A 17,673-nucleotide genomic window follows, 5' to 3' on the forward strand; every position below is an offset into this window, starting at 1 on the left:
GCAGAGGTGAGGCTAGGGCTGCTGAAACTGTAGGAAGGTTGAGACTAGTGCATTTATTTGCCGTGAGCAAGGGGACAGCTTTTTGGAAGGAGAGAGACCTAAAACCAGGCTCCAGGACCCTGGTTGGATTCTTTGCCTTACAGCCTTTGTCTTTCTGTGGAGAAGAGATTCCTGATTAAGAGACATGGAAGTACAGTTACAGAGATATTTAGTCCTTCTCAATGAAAATATATCTGCATCCAAATGAGTTTTCATTTATTTCCATTCTGTTTGCTTTCCTTGGTTCGCCCTGCAGCACAGCTGAAGCCAATTTTTGTTTGCTTAGAGTCTTCAAGAGCTAGGGAAATGACTGATGACATTTTTAGTTTCTAGGTCTGAGAAAATGAGACGTATTGGAATTGACAACTCACATGAGTTGGGAAGCAGAAAGTCAGAAAGACTCGCTAAAGCAGTAGTTTGAGTCAAATCATATTGCTGGGGGACAAGAGCAGATTTGGCACATTAATCCATCACTTGTTCTTGTGTGGCTATGCCACTGCTAAAGGCTTAGCTAATAAGTCAGGAAGAAAAATTCCCAAACCAGTAAAGCCACTGCCAAAGTCCTACACGTATGTGCAGGCATACACCAGTAACATTGAAAATGACATTTGGAAAGGGTCTCTCCTGCTTGGTTATAACTTTAACAGACCAAAACAATGCTGCCTTTAGTGTTTCTGAGAAGGTAAGACATGAAACCCAGTTTCCCCTGGACTCTGGGATATCGTTTTGAGAACCTATTTGTGGGGGAAGGCAGGTCAGTCGCATGATCAAAGTTCACAAATTAAGAACATACAAATGACAGGACCACCAAATTTAGAAAATGTCCTACAATGTGCATTTTATTCCATATCATTATACAACGTTTACATATAGTTAAAACTCTCAAGAAAACGTCCTTCACCAATTGTATGTAGTGTCTAAATCTTTCACTTTAACATGAAGAACTGAAAAGAGTGGAAATCCACATTGATTGTTATCTTACAGATTGTCATGAGCTGCACGTGTGCCAATCAGAAAGGAATGGAAGTCTCGGAAGAGCAGCGTGGCTTACAGACCCTTGCCTTTAGTGAATTCAGGAATGCGGGATCCATAGTCTCGTAGTAAAACTCAAGACAAAATAAATTAGTGTTGGACAGAGTTCTACATTGTACAATGTTGAACAAAAGACCACAGGGGGACCTTTTGTTTAAAGTAGCACCAATCCACACCTGATTGTGTTTCCAACATTCACCTTCCTGTTGACTCTATCATTGGCACTTTGAAAGGAACTTCTTCTGCTTTAGTGAGGATTCCTACGCTGACTAAGCATACTGTGTTGCTAAACTCTCTACAAAGTGTGGCAACATCAACCCGGGAAATGGCACATTTAAACCATGATCGCCCTGACATGGGCTTGCCTTTTTGTATGTTTTCCCCACCCCCTGACCTAGCTGGTATTTTGTGGATGTTTCTGTGACAGTGGTAAAAGTAAATAAAAATGCATTTAAGGGGAAAGCAGGTGTTTAAAAACAAAACAAAACAAAATTAAAGAATGTGGTCGCAGCTAAGGAGGTTTTCACATGTTGTTTAACTCCAGTAAAGTCTGATCCAGCATCTGATGCATACTAAGGTTTTCTTCTTTGGCATGAGCCACTTTCTCTGTGGTGAGATTAGAAAATTAAGTCATGAATAGCTGTGCTTTGGACACAATGGTGGTTTGTACATTTAGGCAGGCAAACGTCAATCACAAACACAGGATGAGATGATTAGAACTAGGCATGCTTGTAAGACATTACTCATTTCTAGACAAGAACCTAAGATGGCGGGGAGGGCGTCTTTGACCCAAAGGAGCCATGGCACCGAGCCTCACAGAGCAGTCAGGTGCACCTCCACCAACAATTCACTGAGGATAAAATGCACGTGGGGTTTGGTGAAGGTTCACTGACTGTGTGCCGTGGGAACAGGGAGAGGTAAAAACCAAATACAGCTGCAGCACTGTTATACAAACTGGAGAAGTTACGAACAGCAGACATTTCCAAGGTACAGGCAGTTGAAAGTCTGGGAGTTGTGCAGTAACACAAACTCACAAAAGCAAAGATGACATAAATAGGTTTTCTGAGAACTTTTAAAATGATTTATTTCTGTTGCTCATAAAAAATTATCAACATGTTTCATGCACACTTCATTAGGACATTCTCTTAATATTTTTATAGTGTTCTATTTATTAGCATGACATTCTCCCCAGACTCCAACAGCACCATTAGACTGAGTAAAGCATACCTTTCAGACAACCAGGGGCTTCTGGCATGAGTTCCTGTTTTCAAAAGCTATTTTGCCCAAGCATAGGTACATTTAATCATATTTCAAACACTATACCAGATATTTAGAAGTTAGGAATATGAGTATCTAATAGGAATACATATACACACACACACACACGCATATATATATATATATATATATATACACACTTAAAAGTAGGACTCATGGCTGTCAGGAAATAGAAAACTTTTTTGGGGGGCTCCTCATTATTTATCAGTTCAAACAAGAGGATCTGCTATTTCAAAGAGCAGTGCTGAATTGATATAAGTATTCTACCATAAAAGCTGTTTTGTGATTAAAGAGAACGTAATTATTCCAGCCATATAGAGAAAAAAGCAGGCAAGGCCAGCCTTTCAGCCAATTCCTTGCATTTGCATTTCTGCAGAAAGCAACTGTTTTCAACTCTATTAGTTGAAGGTAGGACAGTCTTAGATTTTCTGCACATGGGCTCCACGCCTAGAATTCAGCCCAAGTTTTTTCACTCTTAAGTTTAATCCTCATTCAGGGCCAGCTTTAGTTCATTAGTGAGGCGGCGATTTTGCTCAAGTTGCTGGTAGAGTTGATCTGTACAGGTCAGCAAGCAGGTTAGCAGAAAAGAGGCAGAAGGAAGAGAGGTTAGCAGACTCGGTGAGAGGCAGTTAATAGAGAACACAAAGAGACCTCACGCAGGACAGCAACTGGTCACTTGCTGAGCAGTTTACTCTTACCCAATAGTCACCTGTCCTGTATCCATGAAGGGTAGACCCTAAAAAGCTTGGTAGACTTAGGAAGTGTCAGAATTTTTCTCTTGGTGAGGAAAAGCAGGGAGGAGGAGCAACGGGATAAGAGGAGGTAGAAGAGTGAATGTTCCTCTTATACCTCACTAAACCACTTTGTGAGCTGAGCCATACATGGTTTCTGGCAATAGATTTGGGAATGGAGGCCTGGCTGGAGGCAAGCCCAGCGTGACATCCACCCCTTGCTAGGGCTCAGTGTTGAACTTAGGTGAAACCTCGACCTGCCCAGTGCTGCCCACCTCCTCCAGAACCCCTTTCCTCTCCATTCACAGGGCAGGCTTTCCCCTCAGGTAGGACCAACTGGGGGTTACTGCTTTTGCTGCACTGAAATTTTTTGAAATTTGGAATTAAGTCCCTGTCCTTCCCCCAGTCACCACAATACAGGGTACACATTCTGACTCTCGTCTAGCTTTGATAGTGTTATCCATTCAAACAGCAAAAGAACAAGCACTTGTCACCACTCAACACTGATTTAGAATTTATCTGCTTGCTTTTTTTTTTTGAGACCGAGTCTCACTCTGTCATCCAGGCTAGAGTGCAGTGGCGCGATCTCGGCTCACTGCAAGCTCCGCCTCCCGGGTTCATGCCATTCTCCTGCCTCAGCCTCCCTAGTAGCTAAGACTACAGGCGCCCGCCACCACGCCAGGCTAATTTTTTTGTATTTTTTTAGTAGAGACGGGGTTTCACCGTGTTAGCCAGGATGGTCTCGATCTCCTGACCTCGTGATCCACCCACCTCGGCCTCCCAAAGTGCTGGGATTACAGGCGTGAGCCACCACGCCCAGCCCTATCTGCTTACTTCTTGAAGAGGATGGCATTCATGTGTGGTGCTAATGGATGTGTATAAAATGAACAAAACTTGCAACACCTACATGAAGACCAGCATGATATACATTTTACACACTGACACGTGATCTGCTCATGGGGGAAAACAAGTGCAGGAGTCGGTCTGTATCTGACGATCCAGGGGACGCCCAAGCTATGACAAGCAAGAGCCCGGTATGCACTGGGAATAGCCGGAGGATGCATGGTGGCTTTGAATGCTGGTGACAAGTTGGACCTAAAAATACTTCATGATCTTGAAAAGCTAACAGTCTTACCCCTAGGGAAAATGTGCCTGCAGCCCCCAGGTCTGTCGGGAGACTCAGGAGTTCTCACATTAACATTCTCTCATAAAATGGCAGGACATGGGAGGATGCTATGCTCGTTATGTTTTCTCGCTTGGAATATCTGCTGCTCTGTCCTCTTTGCTCATCCACATTTTCTGAATATGCCAAACCCCAGTCAAATGTCAGCTACCTCCTCCAGGGAGCTCCCAGTCAGAATGGTTCTCTTCTTTGTTGGCTCCAAATGCACATGCCTATTAGTTCGGACTCGCTTCACTCCTCTATCTCCCCACCAGATGGCCAGCTCATCGAGGACAAAGAGCCTTTCCAGCCCATCTCTTTACCACACCCCCACTGCTTCTCATGGTGTTTTGCACGTGACATATGCTTGGGGGTTGCAAGACATAAATCCCATTACTACATTCACACTATGGACATAGGGAACTGTCGCCATGGGTAGGGAGCATGTCTCAGTTTGCTGAGCCCAAATGTTTGGCCAGGCTAGAATGGAAGAACTTTGGAGAAAATCTGGAGAATCCAGAGAGTCAGTATGAATTCAGCAGGAGGGACAGCAGTCCCTCTGACAGCCTCCTCTGGATCTGCTCTGCTTCAGCTGCTGTGGAGCTGGTGTGCATGGGTGGCCCAAAGGCAGGGACAAGACATGCTCATATCCTTGGAAGTGTTTTCCCTTCCTGTTCTATGGAGACTCCCAGCTGTCTGAAACTTCAAGTGCCCAAACTCAAGTGATGCTTTCGGTTTGGCCCACCAGAGCAGCTGTAGCTATGGCCTGGCCCTTTGAACCAGAAGCCTGGTTCAAATCAACAGTTGAACAAGAAATCAACAATTTCTTGATAAACTTGACTTTATCAAGTTTTCCTCTTGCACATGCACACCTTGGGTTACTCCTGACCTGCCCTCCCAGTCCATTAGTGTCCAACTTCCTCTTGTACAGTGTACTTATAGAAAGTACGAAAGTCTCTGGAAGGATTTCCAAAAAACAGATGTGCCTCCAGAATTACATGAACATCTGCTCAGCAGAACTTTCAGACTTGGCATTTTGTCTACATCAGGAAGCAGGATTTACTCAGAGAAGGGTACACTTCTCTTATTCTGAATTTAAAAAAGAACAAGGAGGGAATCATAGTCAGAAGCAGGCCCAAGGAGCCTTAAGAAAAGAAAAACATGAAATCATGGAAGTCTTTATACACTCAAGGGAGAGACATTGTCCAGATTCTAAAAGTCCACCATACTATGACTAAAATACTTTAATTCACAGCTTTCTTTAAAAAAAGTATTTCCTCTATGCTTTGAAGTCTCTGTAGAGTGAGAATGACACTATCTTCTGAGTTTGTCCAAATTTATTTGAGCATGGTGGTACATCAGCCCTCTCGGGCTAAAAAAACTATATACAAAACATGCAGATCATCCATGTTAAAAAAAAAAAACAGGAGAAATATATAAGTAGATTGTTGAGGAAGGAGAAATGTTGGGAATCATGACACTAAAGTCCATATTAGTTAAAGTTCTAATTTTTGCAATGTATTTTTTTTTTAAATCACTTAATTGCTGTTTGTGAAATAAAACAGAAGCCCAATTGTCTTCTGAACAATTTCCACCAACTATCTTTTTGGGGGAAAAAAAAGAAACTTTCATTGCTATATTTTAAAAATGTCCACAAATGAAAACAGCCATTGAACACAAAGATTATGTACAATCCCTCCCATAGAGTATGTGCTAAAAAGCACAAATCATGACTAAACAGAGTAATCATATTTAGAAAACCTAAGATGTCATTTTCGTGATCAAAATAAAGGTGGCTGAGTCATAAATACACTTCAAAAAAGCTTGAACTTTTCTTTGTGCTATAAAAGGATGATCGACAATAACCAAAACTTACATTGTTTGAATCCAAGTCCTTTTTCACCCTTCTCAATGTATAACTTCCTAGTAATATGGGACAGCTACAGAACCATTCATCATGAGCCTTTCATTGTTAGCCAGGTCCTCCCAAGTAAGGCCACCGAAATAATCAACACAGAGGGGTCACTACATCCCGAGCTAAACCTCCAGCAAAGGAAGACACTGATTAAGCGAGACCTTTCAACTCTCAACAAGCAATGTCCCCTGTGTGACCCAGACTGCAAAGCAGAGCCATCACAATTCCCCCAAAACCCCTCCAGATGTCCAGACCTCATTCCAACCTTTGAAAATCAGAACTCCGAGAGGGATGCAGGCCTGGGTATTTTTTTGAAGTTCAACAAGGAACTACTGCTTTAGAAACTCCTGATATAATTCTGTACAGCGTTCAGAATTTAAAAAGAAAAAGCAGCAGCCAAACACTAACCCTCATACGTGTGAAGCAGCTTTGTAGTTTTATTCAATGTTGAAACTAAAATGTCAATAAATAAGAAGTAAAAAGAATAGCAAACAGAAATAGCTTACACAGTGTTTATTTGACACTGAAACGAAGAGCTTCTGTACAATAGAAAGCACAGTGTGTGCCTGGCTCTAAGGCAGGATGCTAAGAGAGAGAACCAGGGTCAGCTGGAGAACAGACAAATGCAGAGCTCAGAGAGGTGGGACATCCACCTCGACGAGGGAGTCTTGGGAGAAGTGAAGCAAAGAGACTTATCTGTGTGAAGATAAAAAGGTGGGAGGAAAAAAAAAGTGGCACATGAGAGAAAAAAAAAAAAGAAAGGAAACCAAACCAATAGATGAGAGCACTTGAAATACAGACAAGAAGCAGTCATGCAAAACCCACTGCCAGCTACACCCTTGGAAGGACGTCCGTCTTCCCACCTGAGGCCATCACAGGCCGCCTTTCAGCAAGGTCCATTTTAAGATGACCCATGAACAGAATTTAAAAACAAATTTTAAGCTACACTCATCTTTCAGAATATTTAATCATACTTGATGCAAAAAGTTTTTCCCAAAGAATCACCACATTTTAGCACTGAAAAAGACCTTAGAGACAGATGATCTGCTCCACCCCCTCATTTACAAATGAGGGATGAGAAGACAGATTTTCTCTGGTTTCCATGGCAACAGTCATGTCTCTAGGGGCTTTTCTGTTGAGTGTGGGGATTCTATAACCTCTAAGGCGGCAGGCACATGCCACTCTCTTCAAGTTACCATTTTTTCTGCATGGGTAAATGAATGACAGGTGGGCTTGGAAAATGACATTTCCAGCTTCAATGGAATTCAGGGTGATATTAGAATGAAGAACTCTGAAACATTCCAGGTTAGAATTTAAAGTAGTAGAAAAAGTTTAATGTTTAAGTTTGGTTAGTAATATGTAAATTAGTTGTATCTGTTCAAGGTTCTTCTCATGATAACAAGACTACTTACTCCAACTCTTATTGCCTAACAGTAAAATCTGGGGCCATTAACTCCCAAGCTCACATTGTACAATCTGTGTTTAATTTCCCATTTCTTTGACATAGGTTGTGGTAAATATTTATCGTAGGTATTTTAATTCCTTTCATAAAAACAGAAAATTAAAGGCTTGGTTACTCAGCAGAGGGTTCTTTTTACTCTAGAATTCTTTTTTTTTTTTGAGACGGAGTCTCGCTCTGTTGCCCAGGCTGGAGTGCAGTGGCGCGATCTCGGCTCACTGCAAGCTCCACCTCCCGGGTTCATGCCATTCTCCTGCCTCAGCCTCCTGAGTAGCTGGGACTACAGGCATCCGCCACCACGCCCGGCTAATTTTTTTTGTATTTTTAGTAGAGACAGGGTTTCACTGTGTTAGCCAGGATGATCTCAATCTCCTGACCTCGTGATCTGCCCGCCTCGGCCTCCCAAAGTGCTGGGATTACAGGCATGAGCCACTGTGCCCAGCCTACTCTAGAATTCTTAAAAGTAAAAGAGATGATCTTTTATAGTACCACTGTTCAGGCTGTACTGGATCATGCCAATTTCCTTGTCCTCAGATTCTCAATAACCTGATACTTTAAGGGTTCCTTCAATTTATATTTAATGAAAATGATTATGTTGTACTTAGTTGAATTTCAGGAAACAAATTTTGGTATTTTTTGAGAAGCTCCTATACAACAAATGGCATGGCCTTCCAGTTTTACTTGAGTTTAGCTTAATTTCCCAAAAGGACAGTGCTCAAGGTCACTCATTCTGGTTCACTGCTCTAGTTCAGCATCTACAAAATAAAAGGATTCTGAAAACAAAATGGTTTGTATAGACAGACTTAATCTAATTGGCCTTTATATTAGTAGAAAGTGAAAAAACAATTATTCTAGGTTATGACAAAAAGGGTGAACACAAGAGTGCAAAGATGGAGATCAGGGAGCAAGGAAGGCATGGTGGTGAGTTTATTACATTAGCATGAGGGCAGGGTGTAAGCAGGCAGAGTGGATGAACGTTTACATGGAAGTCATATCGTTGAGAGCGTGGTCCAGCTCCTCGCTGATGGCTTTGTACTTCAGTTTCTGAGCGTACAGCTCGTCTATGAGCAGGAAGTGGAAGGCAGAGGTGCAAGAACATGGAGAGTGATCAAGAAATGGAGGGTGAGTGAGGGTGGTGCGTGCACCATCCCAGCACAGCAGCAAGAAAAGGGCAAGGCATGAAGGGGTTGGTGCCGCAGCAGGTGGCCAATGCAGGAGGCGTGCGTTTTGTTTTAAATAAATTGAAACAAAAACAAAGAGAACAAAACCCATTAGAAAATAAAATGAGAAAGACTCAATATGAAAATCATAACAAATATGGTAGGTATATCAGTAAACCATGTTAAATCCTAAACGAAACCACAGAAGGCTGTCTCCTGGTGGGGGGAGGCAGGGGCTAATGGAACATCTTTCTTTGCAGAGCTATATTTTAATTACACTGGAGTAGTCAGCCATCTGCAGCTATAAACAATGGGAAAAAAAAATCTAAGGGCAGTGTTTTGGAAGAACAATTTGTGACTACAGCCTGTAGTCCTTATCTGGCTCCACCTTCAAACCACTGACTTCCTGACCACACTAGACCACTGGGATAGCGATTTCTTAGTGCCATTTAAGCTACTCCTGTGGTCTTCCCGCTCAGGCTGCCTATTACTGGTCCAGGAGGCTTGAAAAGCAATGGGCGCCACACTTTATATGGCAAGTCTGCAATTTAGTTTTTGTAATGCTGCAGGTTTCATACTTTGCTGCACTTTGGCAGATCATTTTGCAACCATTTGTCATTCTCTCTTCTCCACTATTTTGGTTATTATCTGCACCAAACACTAGTTCCTTCTCTAATCCCTTCTGTGATGTAGATATTTGTCTTTTTTCTTTCTTGTTCACAGCTAATCCTTCACATGCTTCAAAGCTCAACATTTAGGATATCCGTGAGATAAGAGTGGTTATTACTAAAATAAAACCTAAGTGCCTTAGGGGAGAAATGCTTAAGTATAATTTTTCCCTCCTCCTTCAGCATATAAAGTATTTTGATAAGATAATATATGACTTAAAAAAACCCCTAAATCCTTACTTTGAATTCATACTTGGAAGCAAATGGGTTCTTCTAAAAACAAGACCACAATCACCACATCATTCCCAATTTAATTAGGAAGTAACACTAAAGATATAAAATATACTAGAGTCATTCTCACCTATAAGCACCTCACTCACAGTGAAAAATAAACCTGCCACACTTCTAATGAGCATGAAGTCAAGCTGGATGGCATTTGCCACTATGGCTGGTGGCTAACTAGTCACCTCCTGAGCAGAAGACTTAGGTTCATGAGTTCAAGAGCCACAGAGGAAAACCCCAGAGGACAGGCAGGAAGAATGTGCAAGTGCAAAGGAGCGTATCAACATGGATGCCCTTGAATTGGAAAATTGTTTTGCCAGATCAGTATTCAACCATAAGGATTAAACTAAAAACACTACTTAAGATCTTACCTTCTAAGTCATCAATGCTTTTCTCCAATTTAGTTACTGACCTCTCCGCAAACTCAGCCCGAGTCTCAGCCTGTAATGATTTATTTGAGTTAAAGTTGGGAAGTTTTATGTTTCCCGTAGCTACAAATACAGGGAAAGCTAGAGGATGAAAATGAAGCACATCACCTATAAAATGGATCTGCAACTACTTGTTTCAGTCACCTCTGTGAGAAATGGCAGCTAGCACAGTACATAAACTCCAAGGCGACCTTTGAATATTCCTGACTTGGATCACTGGAACTTTAAAATGAAAAGGCCCTGACCGGTTCCATGAAAACAAACTCATTTAAAATCCAGTTGGCTTCATCCACAACTCTCATATTACCTCCTTCAGCTTGTCGGAAAGGACCTTGATCTCTTCCTCATATTTGTCTTCCTTCTGCGAGTACTGTAATTAGAAAGAGCATTCCAGATGTCAGGGTGCAGCTCAATCTACTCATGGCTTCTCATGCAAAGAACTCGCCAGCCCAGCCAACAGATGTTAAGGATCTCTTAGGAGGTAATGGAACCTCTGATATCAAATGGCACACTGCAATACATTCTCTGCTTTCTTGCCTATTGTTTTACATGGGATAACAACAAGATAACTTATCCACTTGGCACTTGGTTTAAATTAAATTGATGACTTATGTCTCTAACATAAAATAAATTCTCTAGTTAAAAAAAGAATTTGTTATCTAGTAACTCTCCAAAAATCACCTCACAATATTGCCATTTACTAAAATGTCTACTGTAAGTGTTGCTTTCACTGGCAGGGCCTCTTTTGAGCAGCTCTTAAAAGATGCCTTTCCCCCACACCATGCTCCTGGCCTACCTTCTCAGCCTGAGCCTCCAGTGACTTCAAGTTGTTCGTCACAGTTTTCAATTCTTCTTCAAGCTCGGCACATTTGCTAATGTTTTCGATCAGAGGCAGAAAGGGTGGGAGACAAGCCAAAGGAAGGAGGAGAGAAAAAGGAGAGGGATGGGAAAAAATGAAAACTGAGTCCTAGAGACGAAGGGCTGCCTTAAAGTAGCCAAATCATCAGGTATTAAAATGTTTAGTTTTGCCAGGAACACTGCCCCCCCAACCTCGCAACAGCAGAAGGCAGGGTGACAAAATCCAACAACTTAGAAGTGCGATAATTTGGCTCCTTTTTTGGCTGCCCAAAGAGCATTTATGAAGGGAAAACAAAGGAGCATAAAGGACCAAGGGAAAGCACTTAAAGCAAGATATAAATAGCAGAGGGTGAAGTGAAGGTGCAGTCGTTATACCAAACGAACCAGTAGGCATTGGAAGCTGAAAGACGTCTGGGTTGCAGTTAAACCTAAAAACCACACATGAGCCATCAGTACCTTATCCTCTGCAGCCATTAATGCTTTCAAGGTCTGATCCATTATTCTTAATTGTTCTTCCAGCTGTCGGACTTGGCTGTTAGTGGACACAGGAAATGCACAAGGCCATTCACAAAATCAGTGTGCAGGTAAGGCATGCAGTGATACACGCATTCATACATAGACACCCCACACGAGTCCTCCATGTTCCATACTCGTGGCTCATTCACATCAAATGAGCACAAAAGGAGCCCGGAGCTGAAACAGGTAATGTGCAGCTGCCAGAAGGTCATGCTGTTTAGTCACTGCTCTGCAGCACCCCATTCGTGGCCTCCTGGCGCCGGGCCCGCTTACCCTTCTGAGAGCTCAGCTCGCTCCTCTGCACGTTCCAGGTCGCTCTCAATGATGACCAGCTTACGGGCCACCTGCAGCAGGAAAACACAACACACACACCATGGGTCTTGCAAGCTTTGTGTAACGGGAGGGCATGGGGGTAGAGATCAGATCCCATCAGGCGCTAAGGGTTTTGTCTACAAACAATATGATCCTCTTTCTGGTAGACCAGAGAGAAGCAACTCTCTATTAGGAGTGCCAGCAGAGAGGAGATCGGAGGCTTCTGCTTTGACTCAGAATAGTTAGCTGTGATTGGGCAGTCTCAATTGGAAGTCTGACCTAGGTGAACCGGCAGCCAGACCAAAATGTGGAAGGAGGAAGAAAATACAAATTCACAATCTCAAAAACAGCAGTAGGATGAGACATATACTGAAAAGGTGGGGGCTGCCAGGAAAACAAAATAAACCTAAGAACTCCATCAATTTGATGGCTGATCTGTGCATCTACCTCCTTACTGCAGAGGAAGAATACAAGAGACACTAACGTGAGACAAGTTGGTGAGATAATTGACAAAATCAAATTTTTATTTAGTGGAAGAATGAGAGAGAGGAAGGGAGCCTCTGAAGCAGATCAAAACTTGTGAGCATAGTGTAATCTGAAGGTAATAATGATAATAAAAAGGAGGTGCAATGCTGTTTCAGGATAGCCACGATGTGATCCAATAAGGAAAAAACAGAAACCTTAATAATCATGTTGCCTCTTATCGCAGGAGGCTGTTTTCATGGGGACACGACCAGGAGCAAATTCTGCTGAAAACCTGCGTTGATAATAGTTTTCTACCACCCTTGAGGAGACAGGCCTCCATGAATCCACTGAGAAACTGTCTGTGGTCTCTAAGCTGCCTAATCTGGATGTGCCAGGTGACTCTGGGAAGAAATGACTTGCACCATGACAGCATGAGAGCCTCTTTTCACAAGACACAGGGCCCAACTCTCCCTTCTGGCCAAAGATCTTTTGTCTGGGTCTTTGTGGTTGGGGGAGAGGAGTTTTGGTCCTTCTTCCCAATGCTACTGATAGGCTTCCTGATAAAGCCTGGGATTCCCTGGCAGGATTAAAATTAGAACCGTTTTCTGGACACAAAGGAACTCTGCTTCTCAAAACCACCCATTTCTGCTAACAAAGCAGATGGCCTCACTCAGGAATCAAGACTGTGCATTGCGCCCTGGCCTCCTGAAGGCCACTGCTGGGAGTCCACAAGGCTTTGGGCCCCAGGATCTGACCTCTTCATATTTGCGGTCGGCATCTTCAGCAATGTGCTTGGCCTCTTTCAGTTGGATCTCCTGAATTTCCATTTTTTCTTCATCTTTTTGGGCTCGACTCTCAATGACTTTCATGCCTCTGAAAAGAAAGACAAGCAGGAAAACCCAAGATTTAGAGATGATCTTCCCAAATGCACACTGCACTTCTGTGGCCTGTGAGGCTTAGTGTAAGTGGTAGACCAAAATAGAGCACAGAGCTACTTTTATTTTCCAAACCAGGAAACAATTTCCAGAGCTAAAGGTGGAAAAAGGAGACACATTTCTCTCTGTTCACTGTGAATGAACTCTCTCACTTTGAGTACTGATGAAACCATCAGGCATCTAACATTAATGATGAAAGGTACCATGTCAGGAACCTGTCTGAATCTTGGCGATATGAAACCGGAAAGGCCAATATGATTTACTATTAAAAAGATAATGAGATTTCTTGCCTTTCCTGTGGAAAGCCTCAGCTTGCACATGAACCAAAGCTAGAACAAAATCAAACTTATCTTTATATACCTCCTTCTACAAAGAATCTTCTTGCCCTGCCACCCATAAGCAAAAATATTAGACTTAATATTAGATTTAATAAACTATTAAGCCCACAAAAAATGCTGGTATTTGCCCATTTCAGACCAGTAATAATGGCAATTTCCTATGGTTCAACTGAATGCTTCAAATTAAGTTTTACCTGTAATGGAACCCTTTCATGACAGCAATGCTGGGAGACAGGTCTGACACTGTCCTCTACACTGAGTGTATTAGGGTCCTATGGCATGGTGTATATTAGGGTCCTATAGCATGGTGTAATGTTTCAGAAAAATACTAACTGACCTATGATATTTTACAGATATATGGAATAACAAGTCATGTAAAATGGAATTCATTTATCAAAATTTAAGTAGGCAGTATAAGTGAACCACTATTTTTTTATTTTTATTTTTTGAGACAGAGTCTCGCTCTGTCACCCAGGTTGGAGTGCAGTGGCGTGATCTTGGCTCGCTGCAACCTCCACCTCCTGGGTTCAAGCGATTCTTCTGCCTCAGCCTCCCGAGTAGCTGGGATTACAGGTGTGCACCACCATGCCTAGCTAAGTTTTGTATTTTTTAGTAGATTTAGGGGTTATGCCACGTTAGCCAGGCTGGTCTCAAACCCCTGGCCTCAAGTGATCTGCCCGCCTCGGCCTCAAGTACTGGGATTGCAAGTGTGAGCCACCACGTCTAGCCCACTATCTTTTGATGAGGCATTGGAATACAGTTGAGGAGATCTGGGTCGGAGTCTTAGTTTAGCCACAAATACGCTGTGAGCCTTGGTGCAAGTCACATCAGCCTCTGAGCCCTAGTTTTCTCATTTGTAAAACTAAGGGACTAAATGATTCCCAAGTCCCCTTTACTCTGAAGTCTAACATTACCAGACTGCTTTTAAGGTACACTAACAAGTATATTTCAGAAAGAAGTCAGCCACAAAACTGCTCTTATGTGTACAATGTAAGAGATGATTAGTCATCTTAGAGAAGTCCAAAATGCTTGGTTAGTGAAGAAACACTAAGCAGCGGTGAATAATGGCCTAAAAAGTTTAGCTGAAAATCTTCTTTAATCCTAAAATCTGAAATCACTCTTTATACTCGGTACCTGCTGGCAGGGTCACTTCAAAGAGTGAGAAATGGACAAGATGACTGACTGCATTCACTTGCCCAGGTCACAGCACAGACAGATACACATTCAGTGCTCTGAGCCCCTTCATGCTATGCCATCCCTCAAGTGGCAAAATGCTCTCTCACCTCATGGAGTCTCTCTTGAAGTACTTCTACGCAATATGGCAAATCCTTACTTCCAACAGTTGAGCATAAGGGAAAATGCCTTCTAGACCACACAAGGCTGTGCTGGTCTACACAAACCATGCTTTCCTTTACTACGACAAAGCTGAATCTTAGAGTAGTAATTCAGCTAGAGCCAGATTACAGCGGAGGTGGGCTCAGAACACATGAGCATCTGACTATTTGTGTGCACGTGTCTTGTGCGTATTATTAAGACCAAGTCCAGGCCAGGCGCGGTGGCTCAAGCCTGTAATCCTAGCACTTTGGGAGGCCGAGGTGGGCGGATCACGAGGTCAGGAGTTGGAGACCATCCTGGCCAACATAGTCAAACCCTGTCTCTACTAAAAATACAAGAAAATTAGCAGGGCGTGGTGGTGGGCGCCTGTAGTCCCGGCTACTCAGGAGGCTGAGGCAGGAGAATGGCGTGAACCCAGGAGGCGGAGCTTGCAGTGAGCCGAGATCGCGCCACTTCACTTCAGCCTGGGGGACAGAGCCAGACTCTGTCTCAAAAAAAAAAAAAAAAAAAAAAAGACCAAGTCCAAAATATTTTACTTTTGCAGAGTATATTTCTGCTTTGTGTTTTTTCTTCCACCTATTTGTTAAGCTATTTGACAAGTGATAGTCCATAGTTCCTTTATTTAGGCCTAAGCCTCCTTGGTATATTATAAAATAAAGTTATACTTTAAAAAGTGCACAATTGCTCTGTGGTCAGTAGGAGTGAAAGGGCCAACTTGTATCCCTGACATTTCTCCTTTACATATCTGTCTCCCTCATTAGATGGTGAGTTCTGTGAGGGCAGGAACAAGATCTTCTTCTTCTTCTTTGTAACCTTAGGGCTTAGGACAGTGCTTTGGACATAGTAGGTGTTTCACTAATGCTAAATGAACAAAACCAACCGTGTTATACCTGGGATCAATAGAGGAAATGATCCCACCACCAGGGGACTAAAAAATTCTTAAACCTCAAACATCACAGGAGCCCTCCGGTTTATTCCACCAGGAAAGGCAGCTGCAAAAGATGGCTGATGAGGCATTCTCACCTCTCACTCTCATCTGCTGCCTTCTCAGCTTCCTCCAGCTTTTGCAAAGCTGTTGCCAGACGCTCCTGGGCACGATCCAACTCTTCCTCAACCAGCTGGATGCGTCTGTTCAGAGAAGCTACATCGGCTTCAGCCTAGGTAGAGACAGTGAAAAGCATTTCAGAGCTGGGGAGAAAGTGAGGGTGGTAGCTTCAGGAAATGGCTGGGACTGCAATGCTGATTTCAGACAGGAAGACTGTCTTATGGTGAGCTACCTTTAAGTGCATTACAAGCCCTTGTCAACTCCGGAGTTCTTGGACACATTTATACATTGATTTATACAGTGAACATCCATATTTGTGTATACACAAATCTATACACACAATTCTCATCAGACAGACAGATCATTAGCAAACGCTCTTTCACATGGTTCCTTTCTTCCATAGATTTTTTTTTTTTTTTTTTTTGAGACAGGGTCTCGCTCTATCACCCAGGCTGGAGTGCAGTGGCACGATCTCAGCTCACTGCAAACTCTGCCTCCTGGATTCACGCCATTCTCCTGCCTCAGCCTCCCGAGTAGCTGGGACTACAGGCGCCCGCCACAACGCCCGGCTAATTTTTTTGTATTTTTAGTAAAGACAGGGTTTCACCGTGTTAGCCAGGATGGTCTCGATCTCCTGACCTCGTGATCCACCCGCCTGGGCCTCCCAAAGTGCTGGGATTACAGGCGTGAGCCACCGCGCCCAGCCCACTTCCGTAGATTTCAACACCCTGGTTTTACCTGCCTGTTAAACAAGAGAGTCATCATGGCCACCTCACTCACTGGGGGCCTGAAGTGTGAACTGAGACAAGACTTACCCAGGCTCAGCCATGTAAGACAATAGCAGTACAGCCAGAAATCAGACTCAAGAGTTTCACTCAACTCTTTTCTTCTAGCCACTTTATCAAAGGATCCTTACAAAGGAACTAAAATAGTTTAAAATTCAGTGGTTCTAAAATACACACCACATGAAGGCCCAACACAATCCAGTAACCCCTTTTGGAATAACTGGCCTCATTGGAACAGAGCCAAGACAAATTTCCCAAGTGTTTCTGATGTAAGCCTATGATTTTTCTTTGAAGTCAAGGTTAATACAAGAAAAGTATCAAACTCCTAAAAAGAAAAATAATACAAGTACTGTTTTTACTTGGTATCTGTCACTGAAATAAAATGTTGGTTTCTTTGAGAGGCAATGATTTTTTCCTGTCATAAGAAATTGTTGCTATGAGCCTCAGAACACTTATAAGACTATGATGGTCCATTATACACACTTGCACTGGTGGCTGTTAAAATACTGTGCATGGAAGTGGGAGATGGAATTTACTAATCAGGTACAATATCCTCATCCACTTTGAATGTATGTTCACTAAGGGGTGGTGGGGTTTTCAGAACACTTAGGAGTTTTCTAGAAATTACAATACACGCTTAGGGACCCACGGTAATAGGATAACAAATTTCTCTACGTACAGCCCTGTCTTTGTCATTGAACTGTAAGCTGCTCACATCCAGAGAACTCACAGTTCTCTGCACAGAGTATGGGCTCAATAAGATGAGTAAAACCAACCTAATTTTAATAAAAGCAACATTCTCAGCTTATGGATCCACAATACAGAGTTGGAAATGCAAATGTAGTTAGAGACTGTGGTCACAGTCTTTAATCAAAGGAATCTGAGAACCTTCAGCTCTTTGCTCATCTAGATTTGTAAGATTTTAAAGGC

At 42.7% G+C, this 17,673-nt stretch overlaps 1 protein-coding gene across 30 annotated transcripts in view; it reads right to left on the minus strand.

Annotated features, from left to right (window-relative positions):
• Positions 1-851: 851 nt before the first annotated feature.
• The window catches only part of TPM1 (tropomyosin 1), a 29,613-nt gene continuing 12,791 nt past the window's right edge, over positions 852-17,673 (minus strand). For 4 of the 30 annotated variants that reach the window (XM_055278247.2, XM_055278262.2, XM_055278261.2 and 1 more), the window contains 8 exons: positions 15,937-16,070; positions 13,061-13,178; positions 11,802-11,872; positions 11,469-11,544; positions 10,462-10,524; positions 10,098-10,167; positions 8,599-8,677; positions 2,139-6,853 (listed from right to left, as the gene is read on the minus strand). In XM_055278247.2, the coding sequence (XP_055134222.1) occupies positions 6,850-6,853; positions 8,599-8,677; positions 10,098-10,167; positions 10,462-10,524; positions 11,469-11,544; positions 11,802-11,872; positions 13,061-13,178; positions 15,937-16,070 (615 nt within the window). In that variant the 3' untranslated portion in view covers positions 2,139-6,849. The other 26 variants (XM_055278245.2, XM_055278259.2, XM_055278256.2 and 23 more) reach the window with 12 other exon arrangements.

Source organism: Symphalangus syndactylus, chromosome 5 (assembly GCF_028878055.3).
Source record: "Symphalangus syndactylus isolate Jambi chromosome 5, NHGRI_mSymSyn1-v2.1_pri, whole genome shotgun sequence".
Lineage (NCBI taxonomy): Eukaryota > Metazoa > Chordata > Mammalia > Primates > Hylobatidae > Symphalangus > Symphalangus syndactylus.